This window comes from Chaetomium strumarium (assembly GCF_033439665.1).
Source record: "Chaetomium strumarium strain CBS 333.67 chromosome Unknown B0T15scaffold_7, whole genome shotgun sequence".
NCBI classification, from domain to species: Eukaryota; Fungi; Ascomycota; class Sordariomycetes; order Sordariales; family Chaetomiaceae; genus Chaetomium; species Chaetomium strumarium.
Window position 1 is genome coordinate 2,983,666 of NW_026944435.1, and position 26,510 is coordinate 3,010,175.

Consider the following 26,510-nt stretch of genomic DNA (forward strand, 5'->3'; position numbering starts at 1 on the left):
GAGGTCATTCATATCATGCCCCCCCATTATTCCCATACCGCTTTCCGCGGCTCCACTGCATGTGACATTTACGTAATGTATCCTACATATCAACAAGTTGGTCCAAGATCCGTATTTGGCGAAAGCCCCCGGGTGACTCAACTTCACCTCTCAACCCCGTTGTTTATTCTCGTGATTCCAACTTCCTTCCTCCTAGTATCCCAAAAGGCATCCGAGGCCCTGTGATTGAGGGTCTGCCATCGACCATCTCACTCGCCATGTCCCAAAGCGTCACGATCGAGCTGGTATCCCCGGCCCCCGCCTTTTCAGGCAATGCTTGCACGCTTGTAGGAGAGCACGGTCCGGCGCTGGAAGCGGCCCACGAACCTTTCTTTCGACGGACGAGCCGACCGCCAGCCGAAGGTGGCATCGAAGAACCAGACGACACTGCCGGGACCGAGGTGACGCAGCGATGGAACCAATCTTGGACGCACATTGCACGTGTCTTCTCGACCTTTTGGTGCTTCTTTCTGATTGGGGCCAATGATGCTGCATATGGAGTGAGTTGACTTAGAAGAAACAACCCCCGGTGTCGCTTCGGGTCATGCTGATTCTAACGATGTATCATACATAGGCCCTTTTGCCATCTGTATGTTGACACTGCAAGGAAAGTCACTCACGGATAACCCCTGACAGCGCAAACAGCTCGAATCATACTACGGGCTGGACTTCGTGGTCATCTCCTTGGTGTTCCTGTCCCCGTTCGCCGGGTATGTTGTCTCGGCGATGTCCAACAATGTCCTCCACCAAAAGATAGGGCAGCGCGGCATCGCGATGGTCTCTGCAGCCTGCCACATGGCAGCCTACATTATTATGGCGGCTCATCCGCCGTACGTGGTATTGGTCATCGCGTTTATCATCGCTGGTTTCGGAAATGGCGTTGGGGACTCGGCGTGGAACGCATGGATCGGAAGCCTGGCCAACTCGAACGAGCTGCTGGGCTTTATGCATGCTTGCTACGGAGTGGGCGGCACGCTTAGTCCTCTGGTAGCGACTCTCATCGTCGAGAAGTATCACCTGGGGTGGTACACGTTCTACTATTTCATGGTCAGCAGCCACAACTTCCCCCCGCTGCCGAGAAACACGGCAACTGACCGCCCGAGCAGATCGGAGCCGCGGCTATTGAGCTGGTCTCTCTGACATGGTCGTTCTGGAGCGCGACCGGCAAGGCCTACCGACAGAAACACCGCATCGCCGAGACTGGCCAGAAGGCCGGGCTGGTGGAGGCACTCTGGCACTCATCGGGCGCTCGAGTCTCGTGGATATGTGCGATCTTCTTGCTGGCATACATCGGCGTGGAAGTTTCGCTGGGAGGATGGATTGTCACCTTCATGATTCAGGTGCGACAGGGAGGTGAATTTGCCAGTGGTATGACGGCTACAGGCTTCTGGTTAGGCATCACGCTTGGACGAATCATCCTCGGCTTTGTTACGCCACGGGTGGGAGTCAACCTGGCTATAGCGGTAAGCCGTCTTCTGGGAACTGCCTTCTTCTACTCTCCGGGCGGAATTCAATGTGCTGATTACTTCTCTGCATACTCAGGTTTATCTCGCCCTGACCATCGGCCTCGAGTTCCTCTTTTGGTTCGTCCCGCAGTTCTATGTTTCGGCCGTTGCCGTCGCGCTGCAAGGATTCTTTCTCGGGCCCCTCTTCCCCGGCGTCGTCGTCGTAGCAAGCAAGCTCCTCCCGAAGCACTTGCACGTCACAGTTATTGGCTTTGCCTCGGCATTCGGCGGATGCGGTGCGGCGCTGCTTCCGTTCGCAGTCGGTGTGTTGGCACAAGCGGCCGGCGTCATGGTCCTTCAGCCGATTATTCTGGCCTTGCTGGTAGTGATGCTCGGGCTGTGGCTGTTCTTGCCAAAGGTCGATAACAAGAGAGACTAAGTGCGCGTTTATTCGATGAACGTGTCAGGCTCTTCTGGGGGCTGGTGGTCTAGATGTCGGATGGTTTGGGACTCTGCTAAAAGGGCAGGCGGTTTTCATTCTTAGTACTAGTACTACTTCCACTGGAATTGCTCAGCACAACCTTATGACCTTATGGAGCATCGACGGTATGCTGGTCACCCTCCTCCGCACCCCCGGAATAGGGGGGGTCTTCCGTATAGACATCATACTTATACCTGCTTCCGATGTGATCTGCCCTCAACCCCTTCTGCCCCCTACCGTAAAATGTCTCCCTTGCGGTCAGGGGCTCCTCCCCATCCCCGGGAAGCGGCGGGTACACACCGCGCCTCCTCAACTCCGGGATCAACAAGTCGACCAGATCCTCAAAGCTCCCCGGCGTGGTCACATACCCAATGTTGAACCCATCGACATCCGCCTCGCGCGCCCAGCGCTCCAGCTCGTCGGCCACCGTCTCGGGGCTGCCCACGGGAACCGGACCCAGCCCGCCAATGGCGGCATGATGAGCGACCACACGCGGCGTCCACTTGGGCACCTCGTCGCTCGGCGTGGTGAACGAATCCAGAATGCTCCGCACCTTGTGCGCCTCCTGCGAGTCGGCCTCGGTCAGCTCCTTGTCTAGCGGCAGGCGCGAGATGTCGATGCCCGTCCAGCCGCTGAAGAGCACCAGCCCCCCGACGACCGAGGCATAGCGCAGCAGCTCGGCGTGCTTGGCGCGGGCCTCGTCGTCGGTGCGGCCCACGATGGGCGTGATGGTGGCGAACACCTTGACCGAGCGCGGGTCGCGCCCCTGCTCGGCCGCGAGGCGGCGGATGTTGTCGATCTTGGGCCGCAGCACCGACGGCGAGTGGGCCGACACGAAAATGGCCTCGGCGTGCGTCGCGGCAAAGGCGGATCCCGCCGCTGAGGTGCCCGCTTGGAAGAGGAAGGGTGTGCGTTGCGGTGAGGGGTCGACGATGTGCTTGGCTGCGAGCGAGAAGTACTTGCCCTGGTGGTGGATGGTGCGTACGCGGGCCGGGTCGACGTAGCTGTCGTTGGCAGGGTCCGGCGAGAGGGCGTCGTCGGCCCACGAGCCTTCCCAGAGTCTGTTGGCGGGGCTGGTTAGAGTGCGGTACACAAACCGAGCAAAGGGGTGGGGAGCGGTTTACTTGTATACTACGCGCAGGTATTCATCCGCCTGCCGGTAGCGCTCGTCGTGCTCGATGGGGCTGTCCAGGCCAATCGCCTTGAAGGCAGACTTCTTCCACGAGGTCACGATGTTCCACCCGATGCGGCCATCTGTGAGGTGGTCGAGCGTGGAGAAGCGCTTGGCCAGCAGATAGGGCGGCTCAAACGACGTTGAGGCCGTGATGGCAAAGGCGAGGTTCTTGGTCACCGCTGCCATCGCCGAGATGGGCTACCAGAAGGTTAGTTCTAATCCCATTCATAAATCGTACTAGTAGTACTTACTATCGTTGGATCGGTTATCGGCCACTGGGCGGCGCGACGGATGCACTCGTCCACACTGCCCTCGTACGTGTCGTATCCACCGTATGTGTCGGCGAGGAACAGCGCGTTGACGCCGCCTCGCTCCAGCAGCTTGGCAAGCTGTACCCAGTACTCGAGCTTGCGTTTGGTCGCTGACCTATCTTTTGGGTTCTAGCTCTGTGTCAGTCTGGGTGCTTGGTGGCGTCCCTCGACAAGCAGATGGCTCTCGAGTCTCACCTTCCATTGACCAGGGGAAAGATGGCCGACTGTGCACATATCAAAGGCATTGATGAGGATGCGCGTCTTGCCGTTTCCAAGCCTGTCTTGCACGTCGCCGCTAGAGCCATCTGTCTTGGTCGGAGCAACCTGCACACCTGCCATCTTTGGAATGGTATGTTTTGGACACGGATAATAAGTGATATCTACACGAAACAGATTGCCTATTCAGAGGAGGAGAGATATGTGGCAAGAAGCGCTTTTAAGTTCAATGTATGCTTCCCAAGGTTTGCACGATACAATACGTATTCCTGGCGCTTGCATCATTTTGCATCATGCAGCGTGGTAACCGGCTTAACAGCCGAATGTCGGCGTGCCGCAATGTTGTCATGACCAGGAGGATGATGTGATGCATAGAGGCTACTAGTACGCAATAAATCCATCCTATGAAGCTTGGCACTGACTTCGATCAAGGGAAAAGAGCCTCCATTCTCTCAAAGTACTACCGCTTTATTAGTAACTACTATGAAGAATCTAGTAATATCTGTTAGGATTATGGATCCAAGACGCACGGTCTGCGATGGATGACATTCAGATGAAGACAGCCTCCTTCGAGACAAGCAGGGACTCATAACAGGTACATGGATCTATTGGAGCTGGTGGATCACGGGAGTCGCACAGCTTGAGTGCTTGCCTCACAGGAACTGACAGAGCCCCCGGGAAGCTGTGTTGATTTATGTATACAGAGGACGTTGTCTTTCCCACTTTAATCCAATGTACCGGTATTTCCAGGATTTGCTACCTGGGGCGGAATAGTCTCGCCCCTAGCTCAGCAGGAACCACACAGCCTCAAGCTTTTGTAGCTTGCATTTCTGCCTCTTTGTTTACTTTGCCGTCACTTGCCTCCCCGATCGAACGGTTCTCCTCAGGGGTCGACGCCACCTCACTGTCAGTAATCTTGGATCTGCAAGGCACGCCGTGTCAGCAAGAAGTCTTTTTGCCCGAAGGTCAAACCAGGGTACTACACTCACTCCTTGCGGGCCAGGTAAATCCTAAGCAGATGGGCCGTCGCAACGAGACACACGGCGTTGCCCAGCACAAACGAATAGCCCTTGGGAAAGCGGGGTGCCTCGACCGTCTTGAAGACCAGCAGCGGCGTCCAGGCGGTGGTGCTCTGGGCGACGGCGTTGATGAGGACCAGGGTGAAGGACCGCTCGGCCGGGGAGGCGCGCAGCTGGCTGTTGACCCAGCCGTAGAGCACGCTCGACATGGCGACGGCGCTGTACGTGGTCATGAAGGAGAACCACAGCGCCGGCTCGGGCACGAACCACACGATCTGGATGACGAGGCCGACCATGTTCCACGCGTGCGCGACCGTGATGGCCCACGCCGGACCTAGCACGAGGTCCGAGGCGAAGCAGATGGCCAGCGTGTACAGGATGCCCAGCGCGGGCGCGACGGCGCCCAGCTCGTTGACGCGCGCCTGCGAGTAGCGGCCCAGGCTCTTGAGCCAGAGCAGGTAGCCGCCCGTCGACGTGTTGATGCTGCCGTTCCAGAAGAAGATGTCGAACAGGATGATGGCCCAGAAGTGCCACCGCGAAGCCAGCCGCCGCAGCGTGGCCCAGCGGAACCGCTCGCCGGTCGCGTGGCCGTTCCGCCGCAGCCGATCCTGCGCCACGCGGATGTCGTCGTCGCTGAGGAACCAGCGGTTCGGCCTGTCCGGCGTGCCGGGGATGATGAAGTAGCCGAGGATGCCGATCGGAATGGTGAGCAGGGCGCAGATGATGTACATCCATCTCCACCCGGCGAGGCCGCTCACTCCGTCCAGGCGCGAGGAGGCGCCGGCTTGAATCAGCCCCGCGGTGAGGGTGCCCAGCGTCAGGCCGACATAGAAGACGCCCCCGCGGCGCCCGATCTCGTCCCCGCGGTACCACGCGCCGAAGATGTAGTGCATGGCCGGGAAGAAGGCCGCCTCGAACCAGCCCACCAGGAAGCGGTAGGCGGCCAGCTCGGCGAAGCTGGTGACGCGGTACTGCAGCAGCGTGAAGATGCCCCACGCCACGTCGAGGAAGGGGATGATCCAGTGCATGGGCAGGTAGGTGAACAGGAACAGGAAGGGGATCTGGCCGACCACGGCGCCGACAATGTACATGGTCTGAAGTTGCACCAGCTCGTTGCCCTTGAAGCTCAGGTCTTCCTTCATGCCAGCCACGTAAGCGTTATCTGTGCAAATTGTCCAGGGTTAGTAAGAACTTGAGGGCAATACTGTCTGGAGATGGAGGGTGCGCGCGTTCTCACTGAGATTGGACTGATCAATGTATTTCACCCAGTATGCGAGGAAGGCATACGGCACAATGAGCAGGTCAAGCTTGTTGATGAGCCGGCGCTCTCTCGGTGTGTCTTGCTCCTGGTACCATCGGATCTGGTACCAGCGCCTGCCACCGTGCCCCTTGATGAGCTCCATGTTGATTACTTGCGGTCGTCGGTGCGCTAGGGGGTTTGGGAGGAACGTCGGAGTTATTGTTGCCTCGTGGCCGAAGTGCTGAAGCGAGATACCACGGTGTTGGTGTGAGCCAGGGTCCCAGGGAACCTTTATGTGCGGTGGGATTCGCATATGCACTACATACCAGTACCTTGGATGCGCCTGTGCACCCGGGGTTTTGGAAGCGAGGACACCGCCAAGGACGACGCGTCGCGGTGTCTACTTTTGGAACAGTTCTCTCTCCTAGTAGATAGTTGATCTGATACTGGCGGAACAGATCTCTTTGGATCGCGCGTTTTTCTTCTAGGCTTGGGGGTTGTTCCACTGTTCGCCAATGGTTCCCTATCTGTGCCACTGAAACAATGTCCACTAGTAACTATCACGTCTTTCCACTAGCCCGTCGCTAAGACATGTGATACTACTTCGACTTGGCTCCATGCACTGGCGCAACACTCAACATCCTATGACGTGATTTAGGATGGTGATTCGCACCACCCGGGACCCACTGGTCTACAAGAAATAGAGGGTATCACCAAGCTCCAACTGCCCCGGTAGTCGGAGGGCAAGATAACAGGATAGGGTGCGGTTGTTGATGAACGCCGACCCCGCGGATGGTGCTATGGGTCGGGGCCTTGACGTGCTTGTTGGGACCCATAATAGTCCGGCACCACCAAGCCGTCGGCACGCCATCTCTCGGCGGACGCGATATCGCCAGCGACGTTGGGGTCATACAAAATGCGCGCTCTAATGAGTTCGGTGTTCGGTTTTGGTTGTGGTTCCTATCTTATCCGCTGATGCTCTTGCTCTATGTCAGGTCCAATTTTCTCTCAGTTGCTGACTCGCTGGCATTGTACACAAAGCCCCTGATTTCCACATTTCACACACAAAATGACCATCGGAGTCATTGCCAACCACGCTGTCACAGTGGATGCTTGGACTGCAACGGCCAAGTCCGTATCCGACATTGTCCCAGACACGCCAGCTGTGGTCAGCCATGCTACCAATCCGAGGTCGCGGCATGCACCTCGAGAGAATGCCGCCAGCCCAACAACAACAACATTAGCAACAAACACCACTGATGAAGAAGAGCGAGCCACAAGGGGTGCAGTCAGTGCCTCTAACCCGGCAGTATCCTACCCCAAGTCTAACCTTACTCTGGTCGACCGGTTCATCGACGAGCCGCGGCCTCTCCGAGTCGCCGTGATAGGCGGCGGTCTCTCGGGCACCCTGGCTGGCATTTTGCTTCCGGCCAAGGTGCCCAAGATCCAACTCACCATCTACGAGAAGAACGAGGACTTCGGCGGCACGTGGCTGGAGAACGTGTATCCCGGGGTGCGGTGCGACATCCCGTCGCATGTGTACCAGGCGACCTTCGAGCCCAAGACGGACTGGAGCGACCAGTTCGCGCCCGGCGCCGAGATCCGAGACTACTGGCAAGCCGTGGCCCGCAAGCACGACATCTATCGGCATGCCCGCTTCCGGCACCGCGTTGACGGCCTCGTCTGGGACGAGACTGAGGCGGTGTGGCGTCTGACAGTGCACGACGCCGCGACGGGCACCACCAAGACCGAGGTGGCCGACTTCGTGCTAACTGCCATCGGCCGCTTCAACGCCTGGAAGCTGCCCGACTACCCCGGCATCGGGGACTATAAGGGCCTCCTACGTCACGCGTCGCATTGGAGCCCGGACTTTGACCCGTCGGGCAAGAAGGTGGCCGTCATCGGCAACGGCGCCAGCGGGATCCAGCTCGTGGCGAACCTGCAGAAGGTGGTGGGCCGTCTCGACCACTACGCGCGCAACCGGACGTGGATCGCCGCGTCGTGGGCGGGCGACGAGCGCACGCTCGAACCGCAGCCGTACAGCGAGGAGCTGAAGAGCGGCTTTGCGGCGGACCCGCAGGCCTATCTCGCCTTCCGCAAGGCGCTCGAGGACAAGTACTGGCGCCGCTTCGCCGCCTTCTTCCGCGGATCGCGGGAGAACGCCGAGCTCCGCGACCGATTCGTGCAGATCATGCGGCAGCGGCTGGCCAAGAAGCCGGAGCTCTTCGAGCACATCGTCCCGGATTTCTCGCCCAACTGCCGCCGGCTGACGCCCGGGCCGGGATACCTCGAGGCCATCAGCGAGGACAACGTCGAGTACATCCGCACGCCCATCGCCCGCTTCACCGAGACCGGCATCGTGACGACCGACGGCGTGGAGAGACAGGTCGACGCCGTCTTCTGCGCCACGGGCGCCAACGTCGACATGGTCACCCCGTTCCCCATCCGCGCCCACGGCCGCGACCTGCGGGACTTGTGGGCTCCCGCCGCGGCTGCTGCTGCTGCTGCTACCGCCGACAAGGACGACGACGGGCGGCATTACGGGTTTCCCTACACGTACCTCGGCCAGGCCACCCCGGGCTTCCCGAACCTGTTTTTCGTGCATGGCCCGCACGGCGCGGGGCCGTCGGGCACGGTGCCACACAGCGTCGAGGTGCAACTGAGCATGTATGCCAAGTTTCTCCGCAAGGCGTCGCGCGAGGGCATCAAGACCATGGCCCCTTCCCAACGCGCCACAGACGAGTTTCAGGAGTATGCCGACGCCTTCTTCGCGTCGACCGTGCTGTCGGACAACTGCAGCTCGTGGTACAACGGCGGCAGACCCGGTGGGCGCATCCACGGCGTGTGGCCCGGTAGCGCGGGCCATGTGACGGCGGTGAGGAGGGAGCCGCGCTGGGAGGACTGGGAGTACACGTATCTCGGCGACTCGGGGAATCGGTTTGCCTGGTACTTTGGCAATGGGTGGACAAGCAAGGAAGCGGATCCGGACTCGGACATGACAAACTACCTGCGGCTGCCGGGCGAGGTGGACCTGAAGGATATCCACGAACGCTGGTGGGATTTGCCGGGGGACTGGTCTTCATGAACGGACGGTGAATTCGGCTTAGTGTAGAGACTACATGTTCCATCTGCCTAATACGCGGGACGTTGGATTAGTGCGTATCGTTGTAGTTTGTTTGGCACCTTTGCTTCTGAGTGCAGAGAGGGTATCAAGTAGTACCAAGTATCAGTCGTACTGCTCCGGATGCTATGAAGACTATACAATTGACGCAAATAAAACTGATGGCCACCGAGGGGATAGGAGATTGTCAGGTACCAGCCATCTATCACCTAGAGATCCGTCCCGCTCGCCATTTTAGGAGATCGGAAGCAATCCTCAAGCTCCTCACCATTCCCAACCATCCCACATTTGTGCTACGCAGTCCGCACGCTCCAGGAACCATTATCACGCTAGGTAGAACAAGAATCCCCGCATCCCCTCATGGCTCGTATCGCTATGTCTTGCTTCTTCCCAATAACCAGGCACAAGACTATGGCGTGCTTCCCGGGGTAGTGTTGGCAAGCAGTTCTTGATTGCTTAGCTAGTACTTATTGGGCGAGCATTTACACAACGCTGATCCACCCCTTTTCCAGTACCGAGCCCGCCGACCCGGTGTGAACCGCTCTTAAACCTACTTTGTTCCGAAGGATAGTCGGAAAGGGGGAAACAAAAGATGGGAAACAGATCTACAATGGAGTCAGGACAGATCAAAATGCCCTCTCAAGAGCAGTCACCTCAGGACTACGAGAGCAGAGCGAGCCCCCCCAACGACCAGCAATACCATGCAGGTGAGTTAGCACCAAATAAACAACGTGCCGCCACATGCGCAGCCCTCTACTAACGTGGTTGAAAACGAGGCCCAGTGCGATGGTACCGCTCAACCTTCTACAACATGACCATCCTCGGTCTGTGCAACCTTGCCGCTCCCGGCATCTGGGGCGCGATGAATTCGCTTGGCGCAGGCGGCGCTGCGAAGCCGAACCTGATCAACGCCGCCAACGCGCTGACCTTCTGTCTCATGGTGGTGTCGTGCTACTTCTCCAGCGCGCTGGTGCACTACATCGGCATCAAGGGGGCCCTGATCTTTGGGACGTGAGTGCGATTCCGCGTGCTCGCAAAAAACTGAGCCGGGGGAACTCTCAATACCATGCTGGACCGGTACTAATAAGCAAGATTTCCTTTAGCATTGGATACGCCCCATATGCGGCAGGGCTGTACACAAATAACCGCTTCGGCAATGAATGGCTGGTTCTCCTGGGTGCTGCTCTCTGCGGCATCTCGGCCGGCGTCTTCTGGATGGCCGAGGCGGCCATTGCCATGGCCTACCCGGAGCCCTGGAACCGCGGCAAGGCGCTCGGCTACTGGCTGACCTACCGGCTCTCGGGCCAGATCCTGGGCGGCGCCATTAACCTGGGCCTGAATGCCGACCGCAACGAGGCCGGCAAGGTGTCGTACACCGTCTTCCTTGTCTTCATCGCGCTGCAGGCCGTCGGTCCTCTCGTTGGCCTGCTGCTCACCCGCCCGTCCAGGGTGGAGCGCCGAGACGGGAAGCGAGTGGACCTGAGCATCACGCAGAATCCGTGGTTTGAGATGAGGGAGACTGCGAGGCTGTTCTTTAGCAGGAGATTCCTGCTTATCGTGGTGTTCATCGGCCAGGCCGTGTTCGCTGAGGCTGTCTTCTTCACCTATCTTGCGAGTAAGTCCCTCTCTTAATACTATCGCTCCTAACCTACTTTATTGCCATATGGAGGTGATTGTTATTAACAATATGCTAGTGTGGTTCTCGGTGCGAGCCAGAGCTCTCGGCTCATTTGTTTCCGGCATAGTGGCCGTCATATCTGGCAACCTACTTGGCGTAAGTCCATAATCCCACTAACTACAAGTAGCCCAAATTTCTAGTTCTTGCGGTACTGACCGTCAACCAGCTCTGGCTCGACAGGACGCAAATCCCGCTAAAGACCCGTGCTCGTGGCGCCTTCTGGGTCGTTGTCACGCTTCAAGGCGCCTGGTGGATCTGGGCGACCGTATTAGTCACGCGCTTCCGTCAGACCAAGCCGACCTATGACTGGGCCATGCCCGGCTTCGGCGCCGCCTTTGCCGTCTTCGTGTTTCTGACACTCGGCTTCCAGCTCAACTACCTCTTTCTCTATTTCGTCATCCACAACCTGGCAGAGAGCGAGGCCGAGCTGATCCGCTACGCCGCGCTGTTGCGTGGCACCGAGTCCGCCTGGCAGGCTCTGAGTTACGGCCTGGAGTCGTTAACGGTGTTTGCCGAGGTTGGCGGCGTGTATATGAATTTTGGCTTGTGGGGGATTGCTATCCTCCCGGCCTGGCTTGTTCTGCGCCATTTTGGCTCCGTGAAAAATGGGGACGAGGATACGGGTACAGATAGCATGAGCCAACAGGAGCCAACTAGGGATACGGATGTCAAGGGTAGCTAAGTGTTGAAAGTTAGGGCCGAGACTACTCAGAAACGCAGGGGGAGGGGATGCAGGCAGGTGGTAGTTAGAAGGAGTATGAGTCAAATCAGATTGGCCCGTTCCGTTCAGCTCTGGAAATTAGGGGTAGTAACCAATAATGGCAAATGGAAGAAAAGGGGCAGAACAAAGAATGATACAACCGAGGAAAGCAGAACCACGAGCAACGTAGAGAGGTTTCCAAAACTTCCCAAAACATGATCATTCCCATCACCACTAACTAGTACTAGTCTACGCAACCTTGACGACCAACTTCCCCCCGCTGATCTCTCCTCTTCTCATCCGGTCCAGGCCCTTGTTCACACTCCCTAACCCCTGCTCGACGTCGAGGACCTCGGGCGCGCATATACGCCCCTCTGCCAACAACCGCTCGAGCCAGCTCGACAGCGCCTCCCCGATAGCCGGCATCTCGTGAAACAGCTTGATCGGAATCGTGTGATACACTGTGCCTTCCGGGGCGGGATGCTTCGGCAGTCCCGTCAGGCCGATCAAGTGCGCCGACAACAGCATCGAGTCGTCAGGGGTGGCTGGTGGTGACGGTGGCGATGCATTCCGTGGGGCTCCCACCAGCGGTCGAGACTGACGTGCTGAAGTCCCTGGAGATAAGGCCTGAAGGAGACTCGTTGCTGACTCCGCGCCTCGTGTATCAATGCCAAACCGTAGTTTCCCCTGGAGGTTGCTGCGAATAATGTCCACCGCTCGTTGAGGGTCGTGGCTATCCACTAGTAGGTCCGTGTGAATGGCCTGGTGGTTGGTGAGCCGCACCCCGTGCTTTGCCTTGTCTACGATCGCAACCGTCTTCAGGCCCACCAACTTGGCTAGCTGGATGGTCAGGTGGGCCGAGGTGGAAGAGCCTGGCCGGTATGAGCGTTATGTCCCGAAGAGTGATTAGGCGATGCTATGTGTGACTTACCACCCCAGACAGCCAGCCAATCCCCGCGAACCGCCCGCTCATGCTCTCTGATGCCATCGAGGCACTCCTTCCGAATATCGCTGGCCAAACCTTCGGATGCAACCTCCCTGACCAGGCGGTGGAGGTCTGGGCCGCCTAGCTCACCAGAGAAGTCAACGCCCATGCAGACGCCGAGCGCTAATGCTGCCGCCACAAACGCTACGCCCAGCGTGGAAGCCTTTTCCAGCGACAGGGCGGGAGGAATTCGGACGGTGTTGTAATCCAGTGCGACCACATATTCCTGGTACGCAGCCTTCCGGAGGTCCCGGTAGTCGGTTGAGATGACGAGGACCTATCATCCACTTAGTTCATACCAGTACCCGCGGGCGTGCACAACAGAATGACATACTCTGTCACCCAGCTTGAGACGGGATGAGCGGTCTGAGGTTTGCACAATCTCACCGGCCAGCTCCCTACCTGAGATATATGGAAGTTCGGGTATGCCGAAGTTGAAATCCCTTGCACCTTAGAGTTAGAACAGCGTCTCCTTGCAGGGAGCAAATGGATAACAGAGTAACTCACGGTGCCTTCCAGTCAATGGGATTGAGCCCAATTGCGCGTGTCCTGACAAGCACCTCGCGAATTCCTTTCACTTGGGGGACGGGATAGGAGGTTGTTAACTGATATGGTTGGCGGGGGGCATGTAGCAGGAGAACCGTCTGTGTCTCGGGGATTGAGACTCGTTCTTCCGCATTTTGTTCGTTGGCGCTTGACTTGGAGGATGGCTTGCCCACGCTAGGGAGCGACATTCGCCGAAAGAATGACAGAGAAGGCATGATTCGTATTCGGTATCATCGGCCGTAATACCCAAGATGCATGTAACTCGGGTATGATGATTTAATGGCATACTCTGAGTTTTTAATGCCCTTTCAATCAGCTCAATTTCACAATAGGATTGTGCATGACTGCGGATTCCGGGTTGGCATGCTCGGCCTTGATTCACAAATCTAGGCGGCCGATTGCGCCATCGCGAGGCATACCAACTCATGATCTCCCATTTGTCTATGTTGACTTTAGGCAAAGGAATTCCCACTTAGTCTACCAGCCTGCGCCTGTTAGGGCCGTTGCTCGTCATCCCTCCAGGATCCAACAAGGTGGCCTTGCTCCCTCGATAAGGATGGAGAAACTCATCGGCCGATGATCGGTCCTATGAGCACCAACAACTCCTCAATCACACCATCGCCGAGTGCCACCGACACTAGGAGACGCTCCATCGCATCGGAACTGGGTTGCCGGGTATCGATAAGCGCGCCGTGCCATTACGGAATCTGATCCGGGAGATATTCATCTGCGAATATATTCATTATCTACGTGTCCCGCATTGCCATCTAGGAGACCCGATCGGGTAGCTGCCACCTCCGTTACAGTCTGTCTACGTTACCTACTTCCTGCATACGCTTCGGAAACATACAACACACACGCGAGATATTCACACAATGGCTACCCAGGATGTCGATGCTAAGCCCAGAAAGCAACTGATTGTTAATGCGTTCGTGATGATGTGTACGATATGCTCCCGGCGCCCGCTTTCAGCTATCTCGTACTAAGCTACCGCAGGCAGCGGCCACCAGTCTCCGGGCCTTTGGCGGCATCCGGATGACGAGTCCTGGAAATTTGGGGACGTTGAACATTGGGTGAACCTGGCCAAGACACTGGAGGAGGCCAAGTTCCATGGCATTTTCATCGCCGATGTTCTTGGTCAGTATTGTATTTTACCTGTGTGACGTCTCCCCCATTTTTTGGAGGCAGCAGAGAGGTTTTGACACCGTCATGCAGGCGGGTACGACGTTTACAAGCAGTCACTCGACCCTGCCATCCAGACGGGTGCGCAATGGCCCGTCAACGAGGCCCTTGCCGTCGTTCCTGCCATGGCGGCTGCGACAAAGAACATCGGCTTTGGTGTTACCGTATCCACGACGTACGAGCAGCCGTACCATCTTGCGAGGAGACTGGCCACGGTCGACCATCTCACCAAGGGAAGGTATGTCCGATCCACGGACGATGTGTCGGCTATACGATCGAGATGAGCTAACTGATGATGAACTCTGAAAGACTTGGCTGGAACGTACGTTTAAGGAGGGGCGCTTGAGGACCGAGCCGAGGCTAACTATCTATGAACTAGATCGTGACCAGTTATCTAGACTCAGCCGCCAGGAACCTCGGCCGAACTGAACAACTTCCCGTAAGTCCCAAAAGCACGGCCGGTTCCGTAACACTCTTTGAAGCACAGCCTGACCAATACCTACTATAGCACGATGACCGGTATGCCCAAGCAGAAGAGTACATCAAAGTCATGTACAAGCTCTTCCAGTCATCGTGGCGGGACGACGCCGTCCAGCTCAACCGCGAGACGGGCGTCTACACAGACCCGTCCCTCGTCCGCAAAATCAACCACCGCGGCCGGTTCTTCCAGGTGCCGGGCCCGGCCATCACGGCGCCCAGCCCCCAGCGGACGCCCCTGCTTCTACAGGCGGGCACCTCCAAGGCTGGGAAGGTGTTCGCCGCCCAGCACGCCGAGGCCATCTTTGTGTCGGCCCACTCGGCCACCGTCGTCGCCAAGAACATTGCCGAGGTTCGCCAGCTGGCCAGGGAGCGGTTTGGTCGCGACCCAAGCAACATCAAGGTCCTCGCGCTGGTGCTGCCGATCCTAGGGCGGACTGAGGAGGAGGCGCAGGCTAAGCTCCAGGACTTTCGACAGTACGCGTCAACGGAGGGTGCACTGGCGCTCTTTGGTGGATGGACCGGAATTGATCTGGACAAGTACGGTGACGAGGAAGAGTTGAGGCACGTTGAGAGTAACGCGGTTAGGTGAGAAAGCCTCTTCTCTTCGCCCCCCGGGGAGGGAACAATGAGTATTACGGGCTGGGAAAAGGTACTCACGGTCCGATAGATCCACCGTCGAGGCTTATGCCCGCTTCTCCCCAGCGAACTCGAAGTGGACCAAGCACACTGTGGCAGAGCACATCAGCATCGGCGGCAACGGGCCCGTCCTTGTCGGCACGCCGGCCCAAGTGGCAGATGCCCTGGAAAGCTGGGTTGACGAAGCTGACGTGGATGGCTTCAATTTTGTAAGACTTCCGTCTCCCCCATTGGTGCAACACACAGTGGACTCAAACGCAGTAACGCAGGCCTATGCCCTCTTCCCGCAATCCTTCCAAGACGTCGCCACGCTGCTCCTACCCGAGCTTCGGAGACGTGGTCTATTCTGGCACGACTATGCCGTTCCTGGCGGGACATACCGCGAGAACCTCTACGGGAAAAAAGGTCAGAAGTACCCGTTGGACGAACACGTTGCCTCTTCCTATCAGTGGCGCGCAGGGGTGTCGGCAAGTGAGCACCGGATTCCGGAGTAATGGACATGTCATGGTGGCGGGTCCCTGGGACGATTGTGAAAACGAAGGCTGGGTGCAAGTCATCGCTCCGAGGCGCAGCAGTGCGTTTCAACATCATCATCATGTCGTGTGAATAGGGGAGGCAATAGCAACCTCTGGCTCGTCCTTTGTCTGCTTGGTCGGTTCAGCCACCTTCTGGCTTGGTAGCTCGTCGTCCAAGACTTTAGGGGTCCAAGGCATCGAATCGAGCTTGTCCTGAAGGGTGGGCAGGTGTTGCTGCTCAACCGCCTCGAAGTTGGCCGTCAGCCACTCGCGGCAACGCTCTGTGTCGTCTTCCTCCCCCTCGAGTGCGCATAGCTTTGACCCGGCCGCATCCAGAAAGGTCGCTCGAACCACTCGGGCCAGAAGCCACCAAACTCCCAGTCGATAATGGCAGTGATCTTGAGAGTTTTGGGGTCGACGAGTACGTTGTGTTGACCCAGGTCGTTGTGGCAGAAGACAAAGTCTCCCTTCACGTTGCTGCGTGGTCGCCAGCAAGTGTAATAAATCCAACTCATATCACAGACGCGTTGTGGCGCGACCCTGAGCTGCTCACCTGGCACGCCGAGGGTGTCGGATCGCAGGGACTTGAGTGTCCCCATGTGCTGCTGCAGCTCCTTCTCAATGACCCTTCGATCCTCTTCCGGTAGCTCGTTCATGCCCACGCCTTCCACTTCCACAAAACTCCATCACCAGATACATTGCGCCATCGTCCTCAAAGGTCGACGCAAATGCGGGCAAAGGTATGTTGGTCCGTTCACGCAGATACTGCTGGACGGCCACGTCGGTTCGAAATCGCTGGGGCAGGGCAGCAGAAGGCTCCGCGACCGTGTCACTGCTGAGCTCCGTCCACTCGTGCTTCCGCAGGGTTCGCTTGATGAACAGGTTTCCACGGCGGTAGTATTTCCGATCGGCAAGGACAGCAAAGCAGCCGGACTCCCTATGGCCGTGCAGAAACAGAGGAGGAGCCATTGAAGCGTCTGGTTGTGCCTTGTTAGTGTTGCCTGTCAATCGGTACTCAGATTGGAGAAGACAGGGAATCGGACGATCCGCGAGACTTCCCAGGTTGTTGTTTGGCGGGCGACTGGACCACTATCAAAAGTCCACCTGTCCTTCCCCCTGTAGGATGCAGGTGCGAACATACAGTGGTAATTGCCATATTTGGCTCTGAGGCTTAGCGTTGCCCCTCCTTCTGCCGATGGAGCCAACATAAAATTGGGGTAATTTCTCCGTGCTGCTGTTTTGGGTTGCCCTAACTACCGACCGCCCAGAACCTTTTCCCTCTTTTCCCTTTAGGCTTAGTTTCATGGAATTGTATGCCACGAACAGCTGGCTTGACCCTGTAAACTGCATCATACCGTCACATAGAGGTTCGTAACTACGATATATTGGTTTTGTCTCGAGTTGTTTCTCCCTCTGTTGGTCGTATATGAGCTCGTTGTGCTTGTTCAGGTTTCGCAATTCGTTACCATCAGCGGTACCAGCAGCTGGAGTTTCGGCCAGGTCATTGCCGTTGGAATCTGGGCACCAACGATCGTCAAATTCGTTTACTACAATATCTGTAAGTCATCGCCTTCTTGTTCCAGTTTCCCGCCCCTTGCCCCTATGCATGGCGAATTTGATTGCTGACCCTGCTCTGCGTTCAATAATAGCCGGGGTCAAGGGCGGTTTCGAGGAACGGATAGCGAAGAGCTATTCAATCATACGGAACGACGAACCTGAAGGAGGCAGATGGTATGAGATGGGTTCGGGTTTGGAGGACAACAACGTGAGCTCTAGCCAGGAGTATATATAGAAGTTCCGCACTCCGAACAATCACTGCCTTCCCCCGAGTGCTTGGTAAAGTTGCTGGCCCATTTGGCCGAGCGGTATTTGGGGGAAGGCAGTAGGCAGGAGCTCTCTCCTGCCGCAATGTGTACACATTGAGAGGGCGTTGGTTTGATTCCGGAGTAAAGTCCCCACTGCTGGGGTTTTCGTAGCCGGCCATGATCCCTTCGATCCAGCGCAGGCGGTTTGCCGGTGAGCCTTTTGCCCATAAATTTTCCCTGTCTGCTTAAAAAGGGTCTAGAACTGGTCGCTCTGAGGACAGTTGTTCGGCTCCCCATCCTCCGCAATAACAGCATCGAAGGCGACCATTGCGCCGGTCCGACACGCCCACACAAGCGGCGTCGTGCCCTCCTCCTCCTCTTCCGCCTCCGCGCCTGGCTGCACCGTTCCCGGCCGGGTCGTCTCGGTGTTAGCCGAGGCCGTCGTCGTCGCTTCATTAGCAAGCAGCCGCTGCATCCGAACCCCCCACGCGCCAGACACGGTCTCGGCGGTGACAGCCGGGCTGCGGATTACGCTCGACGGCGTGTACAGCGGCGCGCCGCGCGCAACGAGCTCCCGGACCAGCGGGACGGCGGGCGCCCACTTGGAACGGTCATCTTGCGCGTCGGCGGCGGGTTCCCAATACAAACGCGGGCGATGCGATGCCAGCGCATGCAGTGCCGTCCAACCCTCGTCTGTCGCTACATCCGCCCTGGCGCCTCGTTGCAGCAGGAGGCTGGCCAGGCTGCACGCTTTGGCAAGGGCCTTTGGTGGGGTGGGCATCAAGGCGCAGAGCAGGGGCGTCCAGCCGTTGGTGTTGGCCGCGTCGACGGGAACGCCGCGGTCGAGCAGGAACTCGGCAATGTCCTGCTTCCCGCCGGCTGCGGCGTAGTGCAGGAGCGATTCTCGGTGTCGTGTCTGTAGGCGGAGGGCGGCGTCGGCATCCGCGCAGCGGGCGAGGCACAGCTGGAGCTTGTCGAGGGAGCTGCCGTAGGCGGCGGCATGGAGCGGCGTCGCGCCGTCCTGATCTGGGATCTCGGGCGAGGCGCCGTGGTCCAGGAGGAGGCGGAGGGCGTCTATAGAAGATGATGAGAAGCTGAACGTTGCGTGGAGTGGCGTGCGGCCTTCGACGTTCTGGATGTTGGGATTCGCTCCCTTCTCGAGCAGCGCCTTGAGGGCGCCGATCCGATCCGCCAACGGGGCTGCGATGCAGAGTAGGGGCCGTTCCAGGTAGGTTGCGTCTGCATTCCCGCCGGCATCGACAAGCCGACACACGAGGCGGTGCGCTCGGGCGTTGTACTCGGGTGTGTCGCCGTCATCCGCTCCTATATAGTGGGTAGACCCTGGGCCGGAGTCGACGCACTGGCCCAATGCCTCCTGGATGTCGTCGACCTCGTACCCGACCTTGGCGAGTAAAACTGTGACCACGTTGTCGTTCCATTCCGCCGCGGCATCAAGGAGCGCCCGCCGCTTCTCGTCCACTGACCAGCCATCCCACATGTCGAGAAAGTCAGCCACCAGGTCTGCCTGACCATATTGTGCAGCCACGACGAGGCACGTGAGCTCGCTTCTCCTGCGCAGCGAGGGGTAGAAGCGGCCGTCGGGCCCGACGAGTCGCCAAAACAGACGAGCCATCTCGCGCCGGCCGTACTGGGAAGCCGTCAGGATGGGAGTGTAATTCGGTTCGTGTCCGTCCACCACCGTAGGGCGCACCCCGGCATCCAGCATCATGCGGACAGCGGTCTCGTCTCCTATGCAGATGGCGTGGTGCAATGCAAGGCCGATCGAGGCATGGTCCTCGTCAATGGCGGGACTCCATAGTGGCAGAAGCCCCGCGAGATGTTCTCTGTTGCCGTGCTTGAGGTATGTGTGTACCAAACTGTTGAAGTTGGGTTCCATGGTTTCCTATCGATGCAGAGGTGCGTCTCGCCCTGCGAGTGTGTACACAGTATGTGGCTGATGACAGGGGCGAGTGAGGAGGGCCAGTTGAAACTCGACGCGCTGGCCGTCAAACGACCATTTATACAGATAACTAGAGGTGGGCCAGCGAGTGATGAATTGCGCGGCACGCACGCGGCCGATACGTACGGAAGCCGAGAGGCGAGTTTGGAACCTTTGACCTAATCTCAGAATCTGAAAAACGAGGGTGAAGTTGGTTGATTCCATCAGGCCAAGAAGGCTGGCCTGGGGCAGTAGAAATAGCCGGGCAGAGAGCCCCACACCAAGATGGCTAAAATAACCAGTACGAATACCGGGGGCGGCATTCGGTGATATTGGGTGGATCGCCAGGTAGCCAGAGAGGGGTGCGAATCAGGGGTCCATAGAGGACGAAATCTGTTGGAATTACCAACAGCCACGACACCACGATTGAAATGGGCTAAGCGCGTTCAAATGCAGGTTACGGCGTTCCTGTAGGATAGAGCCGTCCGAATGGTATAGAACGTAGCAATGCAGGGCGAATGCAGTCAATTATACGCATATGATGCATGTGTCTGATTGATGCTATAGGCGCAGGAGAGCTTCCAAACTGTCACGAACTGAGCCAACAGGGGCCAGCCATGCATGCGGCACGAGAGCGCGGGGCGCCCCGGACCAATCGTTACGGAAGCATTGGGTGGAGACCTTGGGTGCTCCCGAGTGGAGCGCTCCCGGGACGGGATCACCATCTACTCCCGTTGATCCCATCGCTCCCAGGGAGCACCGGGAGCATCAGGAGCACACCAATAGTCACCATGGAGGAAGCTGTATATAGTTCCACCATTCTGTCACTCATTCAGATAGCTAGCTTCCTCAGTGAGCAATTCAATCAGTAGTCCTCATCTACTGTGCAGACATTGCGGCAAGCATTGTTGTCAACCTTTTGGCTTCACCGAGACCTACAGCCCGACCAGACTACCTTCGACCGGCGAACCCTTTCAGAGGCAGGACTGCCTGGTTTCGTCACAACCTTAGATTTAGCGCTTAAGCGTGCTATTGCCGAGCTTATAGTAGTCCCTTAGTTGCTCTTATTATAAGGCTTAACGTTAGTGTATATCTCCGAATTTTTGCACTCCCTCTATGGGGGGGGCCATCGGCAAAAACCCGCTCGGACCCCAAGTATCTTCCACGTAAATCAACAAAACAGGGCTGGATTGTATGTACAATACAATACAAGACTCTATCCAAGGTCAACTACATAACTATCAACGCCGTCGGAGGTGTTACTATGCCTACATCAGGACCATAAGCCACCGCGGACGCCGGGCTTTGGCCACTCTGTCGCTCCCGCAACACCCAGGTGCCCGAAACTGCGGCCCTCCCGGCCTGCCCGCCGCTACAGCTAGGCATCTGGATCTGCGGGCCCGAAGTCAAAGAACAACGGGTTTAGACCTGTAATGATCCAGTTGATCAACCACATATTCTGATGGTAGTCAGGATGGTTCTCGCCCTGCCCCAATAGTGTGCGGCTGCTGGGGTCGTAGTCTCCATTGATCAACCTCACAGGATTGCGCAGGATGAGACTGAGGCCAGGGCTGGCCACGTAGCCGCTGTTGAAGAGCCGCAGCGCCCAGTCACGCAGGTTCTGCCAGTACTGCCGCATCGCCTCGTCCGCGGGGCTCGAGCCCGGTATCGCCACGGGGGCGCCAAAATACCTTGTCCAACAATGTCAGTCGTTTCATGCGCTGCTTTGGGTTCACAATGACTCTCGAGACTCCCGAGCGGACGGGCGGGCGGGTGCCCGGGGGGGAACGGGGGAGGAGCGCAAATCTACGTACCAGAGCGTGTTCTCCGGGCACCTGTAGCCGCGGCGCGTTGACCGGCTACCGGTGTTGTCGACGCGCCACGCGCCCTGTCCCTCGATTTCGTTGGTTTCTTGGCCGTGGAATATCTGGACAGACTGGATGCCGACGTACGTGCGGCCGTTGAAGCTCCTCAGCCAATTTGTCCGCTCATTGATGTGTAGGTGCACCACGACCCAGCGATCTGGCCTGCCGTTGGTCGGTCTAGTGTTGTCCCGGTACCTGTCGCTGCCCCCCGGCTGGCCCGGGACAGGCCCTATCCAATAGGCCAGCTCGAGCATTGGGCCGCCCTGGTTTCTCAGGTACACCCATCGGGCATAGTGCAGGCTCAATTCTCCGTTCAGTATGCCCTGAACGACGGTCCCAAAGTCGGGTACTCCGGCACTGCTGGGCAACCACTCCACAATGCGCGGCGCGAGGAGAGCCGAAGACTGTCCCGACGCGTCCAACCCCTGACGCTTCCTCGTCGTGGAGGTGGATTCGACCTGGCAGAAGGCGGAGGTGGTCTGCCGGTCTCGCCAGATGCCCCTACCAGCTTGGACCGGGTTCAAAAAGACGTACTGCATCAGCCCGTTCGGATCGAGGTTGAGGATGCTCTCATAGTATGACCTGAGACTGTCCGCTCTCAATTCGGAGTCAAAGTGGTCTGCGAACAGCTCGTCGTAAACAACCCGCAGCGGCTCCAGCATGCTGGTTGACATGGTGAGCATGGCGGCTCCGAAGGCCACTGACGGTCAAGATTAGTCAAGGTCCAGGCTTCTTGGGGTAATCCACGCCTCCTCTGGTCTCTCCCAGGGTTGCGGTTGACACCATACGTACCCAAACGTGTGAAGTGGTCCTCTTTGCACTCCGTCGCCCGGCTCTGGAGGATGCCGAGCTCTGCAGTCTCCGCCGAGAGGGAGCGGCGCTTCGAGTCCCTGAACCAGCTGCTCCGTTCCGGAACCAGGATCGTGGCAGGGCAGGTGGGATTTTCCATGTACTCCTCCAAGAGCCCCTGGAACTCCTTGTTCTGCTTTCCGCCGAACGGGTCCTCGTTGTCGTCGTCGCGCGGCACGACAGGCGGAGGCGGTTGCTTGCAGCAGTAACCCCGGGCGCCGACAAAGCAGCCGTTACCGAAGCCGGTGAAGCCACCAGCTGTTTCCGTTGCGATTTTGACCTGGTCGCTGGGGCACGTGTCCTCGCAGTAATACTTTGAGTTGTAATGGCTTCCGTTGACGCTGACCCACGAGCAGTCGGTGAAATCGGCCGGCGGGGGGTCCGGGCAGCAGAAGGAGCGCAACTTGTCTACATCGCAGTGCGGCATTCCCCCGGAGCCCATCCACGCAGATACGACTTTGTGTGGCAGTGCGCTGGGGCAGGACTCGCCGCACCCCGTCCACTTGCACACACCGTACGCCGCCGTGGAGGTGGTGTTGGTGCAGCATGCCGACTGATAGCCCGAGCTGCAGCCGTAGGTCAGGGTGCCCACCTCGACCTCGCCGGGCGCGCATCCAGGGGTGCACTTGCCCGAATTGCTGTGGCCGTTCCACCCGCACGAAGGCAGCGGCTGATCCGCCGGGCAGCACAACCTGGACATGCCTTGATCCATGCAGTTCTCCTCGGTGAGCATCACCTCCTCATGGCCAAAGCGCTGCACCGTCTTGAAGCCGGGCGGGCAGTCAGCGTAGCAGCCCGACCACCGACACAGCCTAGGGGGCGCAAGATCGGCGACGGGCTGGGTGTTGTTGGGCTTGCTGAAGTTGGGCTCAGGCATCTGTTTGCGGTCCAGGGCCGCAGTGAGCGCCTTGATGTTGGTGCCCTCCTCGTCGTCCTGGCTCATGGCCCACACCATGACGCCGGGGATGCACTGACTGCGGATGATGTTGACTTTGAGCCGCCACGTCACGACATCGTCAAACGAAACCCACTGGTCGCCCCAGCTCACCGTCTTGACGGCGGCCCCACGATACAGCGTGGGCATGAGGCCCCGTGTGCGGATCTCGTCTGCGATCTCGGGGTGCAGCAGCACACCCGTCGTACCCGAGCAGCGCCCGGCGTTGCCTCCGGAGCTCACGCGACAGCCCGGCTCGTTGCACGCCGGGTCCTGGAGCGTAAAGCTGCGGCTGTAGAAGGCCATCCCGAACGTCACCTTTCTCGGAGAGATGTCGTTGCGCCAGAGCAGATCGAGCGCGTCCTGTATCTCGGTCATGTTGGTGTGCGAGTTGGCGAAGGGTCCGGTCCACTTGTTGGTCAGGTCCCACGAGCCATGCATGTCGTAGGTCATTATGTTGAACCAGTCGACCAAGGGCTCGAGGCCGACAATGTCAAAATGCTGGAGGTACCAGTAGCTGGCCGGGAGCGTGAGCGACACGAAACGGCGGCGGAACCACTTCATCCTAAGGTTCAGCGCCCTCATGAAGCTCACGAAGTTTTCGTAATCGACGCCCCTGCCACCGCGGTCCTCGGCGACTGGGTATTCCCTTTCGGCCAAGCACGCGTCAGGCCCTTCTACCGGATCACGACTGATCGCCTTGCATGGGGGAAAAGGATAATACTGACCAATCAATGTCGATGCCGTCAAAGCCATACTTGTTCATGAACAAGACGAGCGAGTTGAGAAACTTTTGCCTGTTGGCGGCCGAGCCGGCAATGTCGCTGAAGGTGGTCCGCGTCGGCCCAGGATCGTTGAAGGACCAGCCGCCCACGGCGATCCAGATGCGGATGTCCGGCTGAACAAGCTTGATGGTGCTGATACGGCGCATGTACTCTTCCGTCTTGTGGTCGCCGGCCTCTATCTCGAAGGTCTGGGGGTCGATGGTGGCGAAAGAGAAGATGATGTCGGTGTAGTACCCGTAGGGGATCGACTCGGGCAGCATGCTGTAGCAGCGCCGCTTGGAGGTCGACCAGGCCTCATAGTAGCCAATGACCCGCTCCACGGGCGTGTTGTTGATGTTGCATGATGGCCGCTGGATCCAGAGACAACGAAGATCAGCAGTTGTTCCTCAGGCGGGTCCCGTGCAGGTCGCTCCACGGCCACGACAAGCTCCGACCAACCTTTACGGGCTTGCCCGCGCAGAACTCTTCGGTCGTGCCGCAGAAGCCAGATTTGCTGCAGCACACGTTGAGCGGGCACTTCTCCCACTTGCTCCACTTCGTGCTGTTCCAAGTGCTTGGGTTGCAGTCGGCCTTGCGGTCACACCCGCTCAGGCAGCCGTCGCTACAGAAGGGCGCGCGCCATCGAGTCAGTCAAATCGGCTTGACAGATGAAGGTAGGGTATTCTAGAGATACCAAGGTAGGTGATGTATTACTTACCCGCAGTGGTCAGGGCCGAAACCACAGAAACCGCTTCGAGAGCAGCACCCGAGCTCGCATGGTTTCGACACACTGCATTCCTGCTGAATAGACAGCTGGAAGTGAGCGACTAAGGCAAAGAAGAAGAGCAATAATCTGGCCATGGCTCGAGAGAGGGACAATCCAAAGCGAGCGAATGTAGTGAGGACAATGGAAGATGCTCGAACCACCTCTTCCCGGGGCGAGAGGGCGGCGAGGATAGGGAAGGGACCGAACGGGGGAGAAGGACGAGAACTCACCTGGCAACTTATTATTAGTATTAGGTTGTTGAAATCCCATTACCTCTCCGTGGATGCCATGCCCCTGACTGAGGTGAGAACGGACAGCTCATGTCGTCGAAGTAGGTAGGTACCATCGCCCCAACCCCCTCTCGGCTGCCTGCAGTGGAGTCAAGCATCATGACCGAGAGGTAGCGGGTGTTGGGGAAGGAAGGGGTCCAAGGGTCCCGTCTTGCGGGTTTCGTATCCGCCCTTCCGGTGTCCGCACACAAGCCCGATAAGGCTGTATCAATGTGGAGACGGGGGTTCGCCAAGAGATTCTGTGCCGGGTAAATACGGACCGTCTCCACTTCTCCACTTATTCAATGCACAGAACGACCGACGTCACCAACCGCCTTTACTAGCTTAGTTCACGTTGCAGCATTTAGCAGCCATGCGGCTTGGGCTCGGTCGTGGAGACGGTAACCGATGCAACTTTAGACGCCAGATGTACTGGTACAAATCAGGGTATTTTCAAATTTTGACCTGACCCGACCGACCGACGTGACAACGGTACCTGCGGCACAGCGCAAGCATGTGACGAGGCGCTTCTTGCGAGTCAACGTCGACTCCGAGCAACGTGCCATCGAGGACAATGAGCGTGCCAATATTGGACGAGGATGAGGAACGGGTATGAGGAAGGATGCCGGTCTTGGGGGTAATTTCGGTTAGTACAGTAGTTCCATGCTGCCTCAAAGACTTCCCCCCATCCAACACCGTACTGGTCTTCAGGTTGAAATGAAGTACCAGGCAGAGACCAAATCCGAGTCACAAGCTGATCGCGACAAAGGACTCCCGTTGCGAAGGTGCTCGCGGCCCTCATTCCTTGTCGGGTCATTGATTTTTCGCAACCTCTCCGTCCTGTCGTCGCCGTCCGTTGCGTCCCCGCACTCTTCTAATCGTGGAGCAAGATGCCTTTGCCAAACCCCTTCAGCCTCTTCTCGGCGACGGTCCTTGCATCATGCCTCGACTGGTGCGTGGTTGAAGCAGCAGCATTTTCCGGCAGAGCGCTGCCGGTTGCTTTGCCCGATCCGCTCTCTTCAAGGCAGACCGCCACCACCTTCCAGCTCACCGCACAGGACACGCTGGCGGGCTTTGGCCTCAGCTCTGCGTGTGAGTTGGTGCTCTATCAGCCCATCAGCTGCGACCCCTACGTCAAGACGCTGGGAAGCAAAGCTTACCATGGGTCGCCCGGAGACAAGGCTTTCACGGACACGGTCTGCTCAGCGACATGTTCGACGGCCTTGGGCGTCGCACGGAGACGGATCACAACCGCGTGCGCCGCAACGCCCAATCTGTTTCCTGGATATCCGGTCATCGCCGTGATCGACTCAGTCGTGTCTGGGTGGAACGAGACGTGTTTGAAGGATACCGACGGGGAGTACTGCAATGGTAGGACTTGTCTCCTCTGACTCTCAATGGGATCACGCCGCTAATACGGTTGCCCTTTCAGCCAAAATCGAAGCTTTCCCGGCGGTAGAGAAGCTTGAGGACATGCCTCAGACACAGCTGTGCTCCTTTTGCTTTGGCGAGAAGCTTCGTTTGATGCAGCGATCGCCATACTCCGCCTAC

At 58.2% G+C, this 26,510-nt stretch overlaps 11 protein-coding genes across 11 annotated transcripts; 5 read left to right on the top strand and 6 right to left on the bottom strand.

Annotated features, from left to right (window-relative positions):
* Positions 1–7: 7 nt before the first annotated feature.
* On the top strand, positions 8–2,196 carry B0T15DRAFT_543989 (major facilitator superfamily domain-containing protein). The gene is made up of 5 exons (XM_062870033.1): positions 8–539; positions 614–628; positions 685–1,086; positions 1,146–1,502; positions 1,582–2,196. The coding sequence occupies exons 1-5, from the start codon at positions 258–260 to the stop codon at positions 1,921–1,923; spliced, it is 1,398 nt and encodes a 465-aa protein (XP_062718582.1). The 5' UTR covers positions 8–257; the 3' UTR covers positions 1,924–2,196.
* B0T15DRAFT_562887 (xenobiotic compound family monooxygenase) lies at positions 2,075–3,789 on the bottom strand (the record flags this gene model as incomplete). Its single annotated transcript, XM_062870598.1, has 4 exons — positions 2,075–3,026; positions 3,090–3,337; positions 3,391–3,579; positions 3,646–3,789. 4 exons carry the CDS (start codon positions 3,787–3,789, stop codon positions 2,075–2,077), a joined length of 1,533 nt encoding a protein of 510 aa, XP_062718583.1.
* Positions 3,790–4,651: 862 nt separating this feature from the next.
* On the bottom strand, positions 4,652–6,207 carry B0T15DRAFT_569881 (major facilitator superfamily domain-containing protein; the record flags this gene model as incomplete). Its single annotated transcript, XM_062870821.1, has 2 exons — positions 5,923–6,207; positions 4,652–5,847 (listed from the first exon to the last, which is right to left on the bottom strand). The coding sequence occupies exons 1-2, from the start codon at positions 6,086–6,088 to the stop codon at positions 4,652–4,654; spliced, it is 1,362 nt and encodes a 453-aa protein (XP_062718584.1). The 5' UTR covers positions 6,089–6,207.
* A 787-nt stretch (positions 6,208–6,994) lies between these two features.
* B0T15DRAFT_441446 (uncharacterized protein) lies at positions 6,995–9,010 on the top strand (the record flags this gene model as incomplete). The annotated part of the gene is made up of 1 exon (XM_062865918.1): positions 6,995–9,010. The coding sequence occupies one exon, from the start codon at positions 6,995–6,997 to the stop codon at positions 9,008–9,010; it is 2,016 nt and encodes a 671-aa protein (XP_062718585.1).
* Positions 9,011–9,677: 667 nt separating this feature from the next.
* Positions 9,678–11,466, top strand: B0T15DRAFT_562901 (major facilitator superfamily domain-containing protein; the record flags this gene model as incomplete). Its single annotated transcript, XM_062870599.1, has 5 exons — positions 9,678–9,753; positions 9,829–10,057; positions 10,150–10,661; positions 10,741–10,820; positions 10,891–11,466. 5 exons carry the CDS (start codon positions 9,678–9,680, stop codon positions 11,404–11,406), a joined length of 1,413 nt encoding a protein of 470 aa, XP_062718586.1. The 3' UTR covers positions 11,407–11,466.
* Positions 11,467–11,673: 207 nt separating this feature from the next.
* B0T15DRAFT_441450 (chaperonin 10-like protein) lies at positions 11,674–13,555 on the bottom strand (the record flags this gene model as incomplete). The annotated part of the gene is made up of 4 exons (XM_062865919.1): positions 12,917–13,555; positions 12,744–12,852; positions 12,356–12,686; positions 11,674–12,296 (listed from the first exon to the last, which is right to left on the bottom strand). Exons 1-4 carry the CDS (start codon positions 13,168–13,170, stop codon positions 11,674–11,676), a joined length of 1,317 nt encoding a protein of 438 aa, XP_062718587.1. The 5' UTR covers positions 13,171–13,555.
* Positions 13,556–13,748: 193 nt separating this feature from the next.
* Positions 13,749–16,056, top strand: B0T15DRAFT_315350 (luciferase-like domain-containing protein). The gene is made up of 8 exons (XM_062863982.1): positions 13,749–13,897; positions 13,952–14,092; positions 14,171–14,375; positions 14,447–14,459; positions 14,517–14,576; positions 14,646–15,202; positions 15,285–15,462; positions 15,523–16,056. Exons 1-8 carry the CDS (start codon positions 13,831–13,833, stop codon positions 15,745–15,747), a joined length of 1,446 nt encoding a protein of 481 aa, XP_062718588.1. The 5' UTR covers positions 13,749–13,830; the 3' UTR covers positions 15,748–16,056.
* On the bottom strand, positions 15,847–16,737 carry B0T15DRAFT_487799 (uncharacterized protein; the record flags this gene model as incomplete). Its single annotated transcript, XM_062866460.1, has 3 exons — positions 15,847–16,058; positions 16,091–16,415; positions 16,459–16,737. The coding sequence occupies 3 exons, from the start codon at positions 16,735–16,737 to the stop codon at positions 15,847–15,849; spliced, it is 816 nt and encodes a 271-aa protein (XP_062718589.1).
* Positions 16,738–17,829: 1,092 nt separating this feature from the next.
* On the bottom strand, positions 17,830–19,470 carry B0T15DRAFT_403643 (ankyrin repeat-containing domain protein; the record flags this gene model as incomplete). Its single annotated transcript, XM_062865218.1, has 2 exons — positions 17,830–17,943; positions 17,977–19,470. The coding sequence occupies 2 exons, from the start codon at positions 19,468–19,470 to the stop codon at positions 17,830–17,832; spliced, it is 1,608 nt and encodes a 535-aa protein (XP_062718590.1).
* Positions 19,471–20,536: 1,066 nt separating this feature from the next.
* B0T15DRAFT_423165 (uncharacterized protein) lies at positions 20,537–25,176 on the bottom strand. The gene is made up of 6 exons (XM_062865586.1): positions 24,643–25,176; positions 24,384–24,546; positions 23,889–24,295; positions 22,170–23,809; positions 21,327–22,077; positions 20,537–21,203 (listed from the first exon to the last, which is right to left on the bottom strand). The coding sequence occupies exons 1-6, from the start codon at positions 24,783–24,785 to the stop codon at positions 20,891–20,893; spliced, it is 3,417 nt and encodes a 1,138-aa protein (XP_062718591.1). The 5' UTR covers positions 24,786–25,176; the 3' UTR covers positions 20,537–20,890.
* Positions 25,177–25,990: 814 nt separating this feature from the next.
* On the top strand, positions 25,991–26,510 carry B0T15DRAFT_371689 (uncharacterized protein; the record flags this gene model as incomplete). Its single annotated transcript, XM_062864206.1, has 2 exons — positions 25,991–26,330; positions 26,392–26,510. Coding segments are annotated over 2 exons (459 nt in total), but the record flags the coding sequence as incomplete, so codon positions are not given.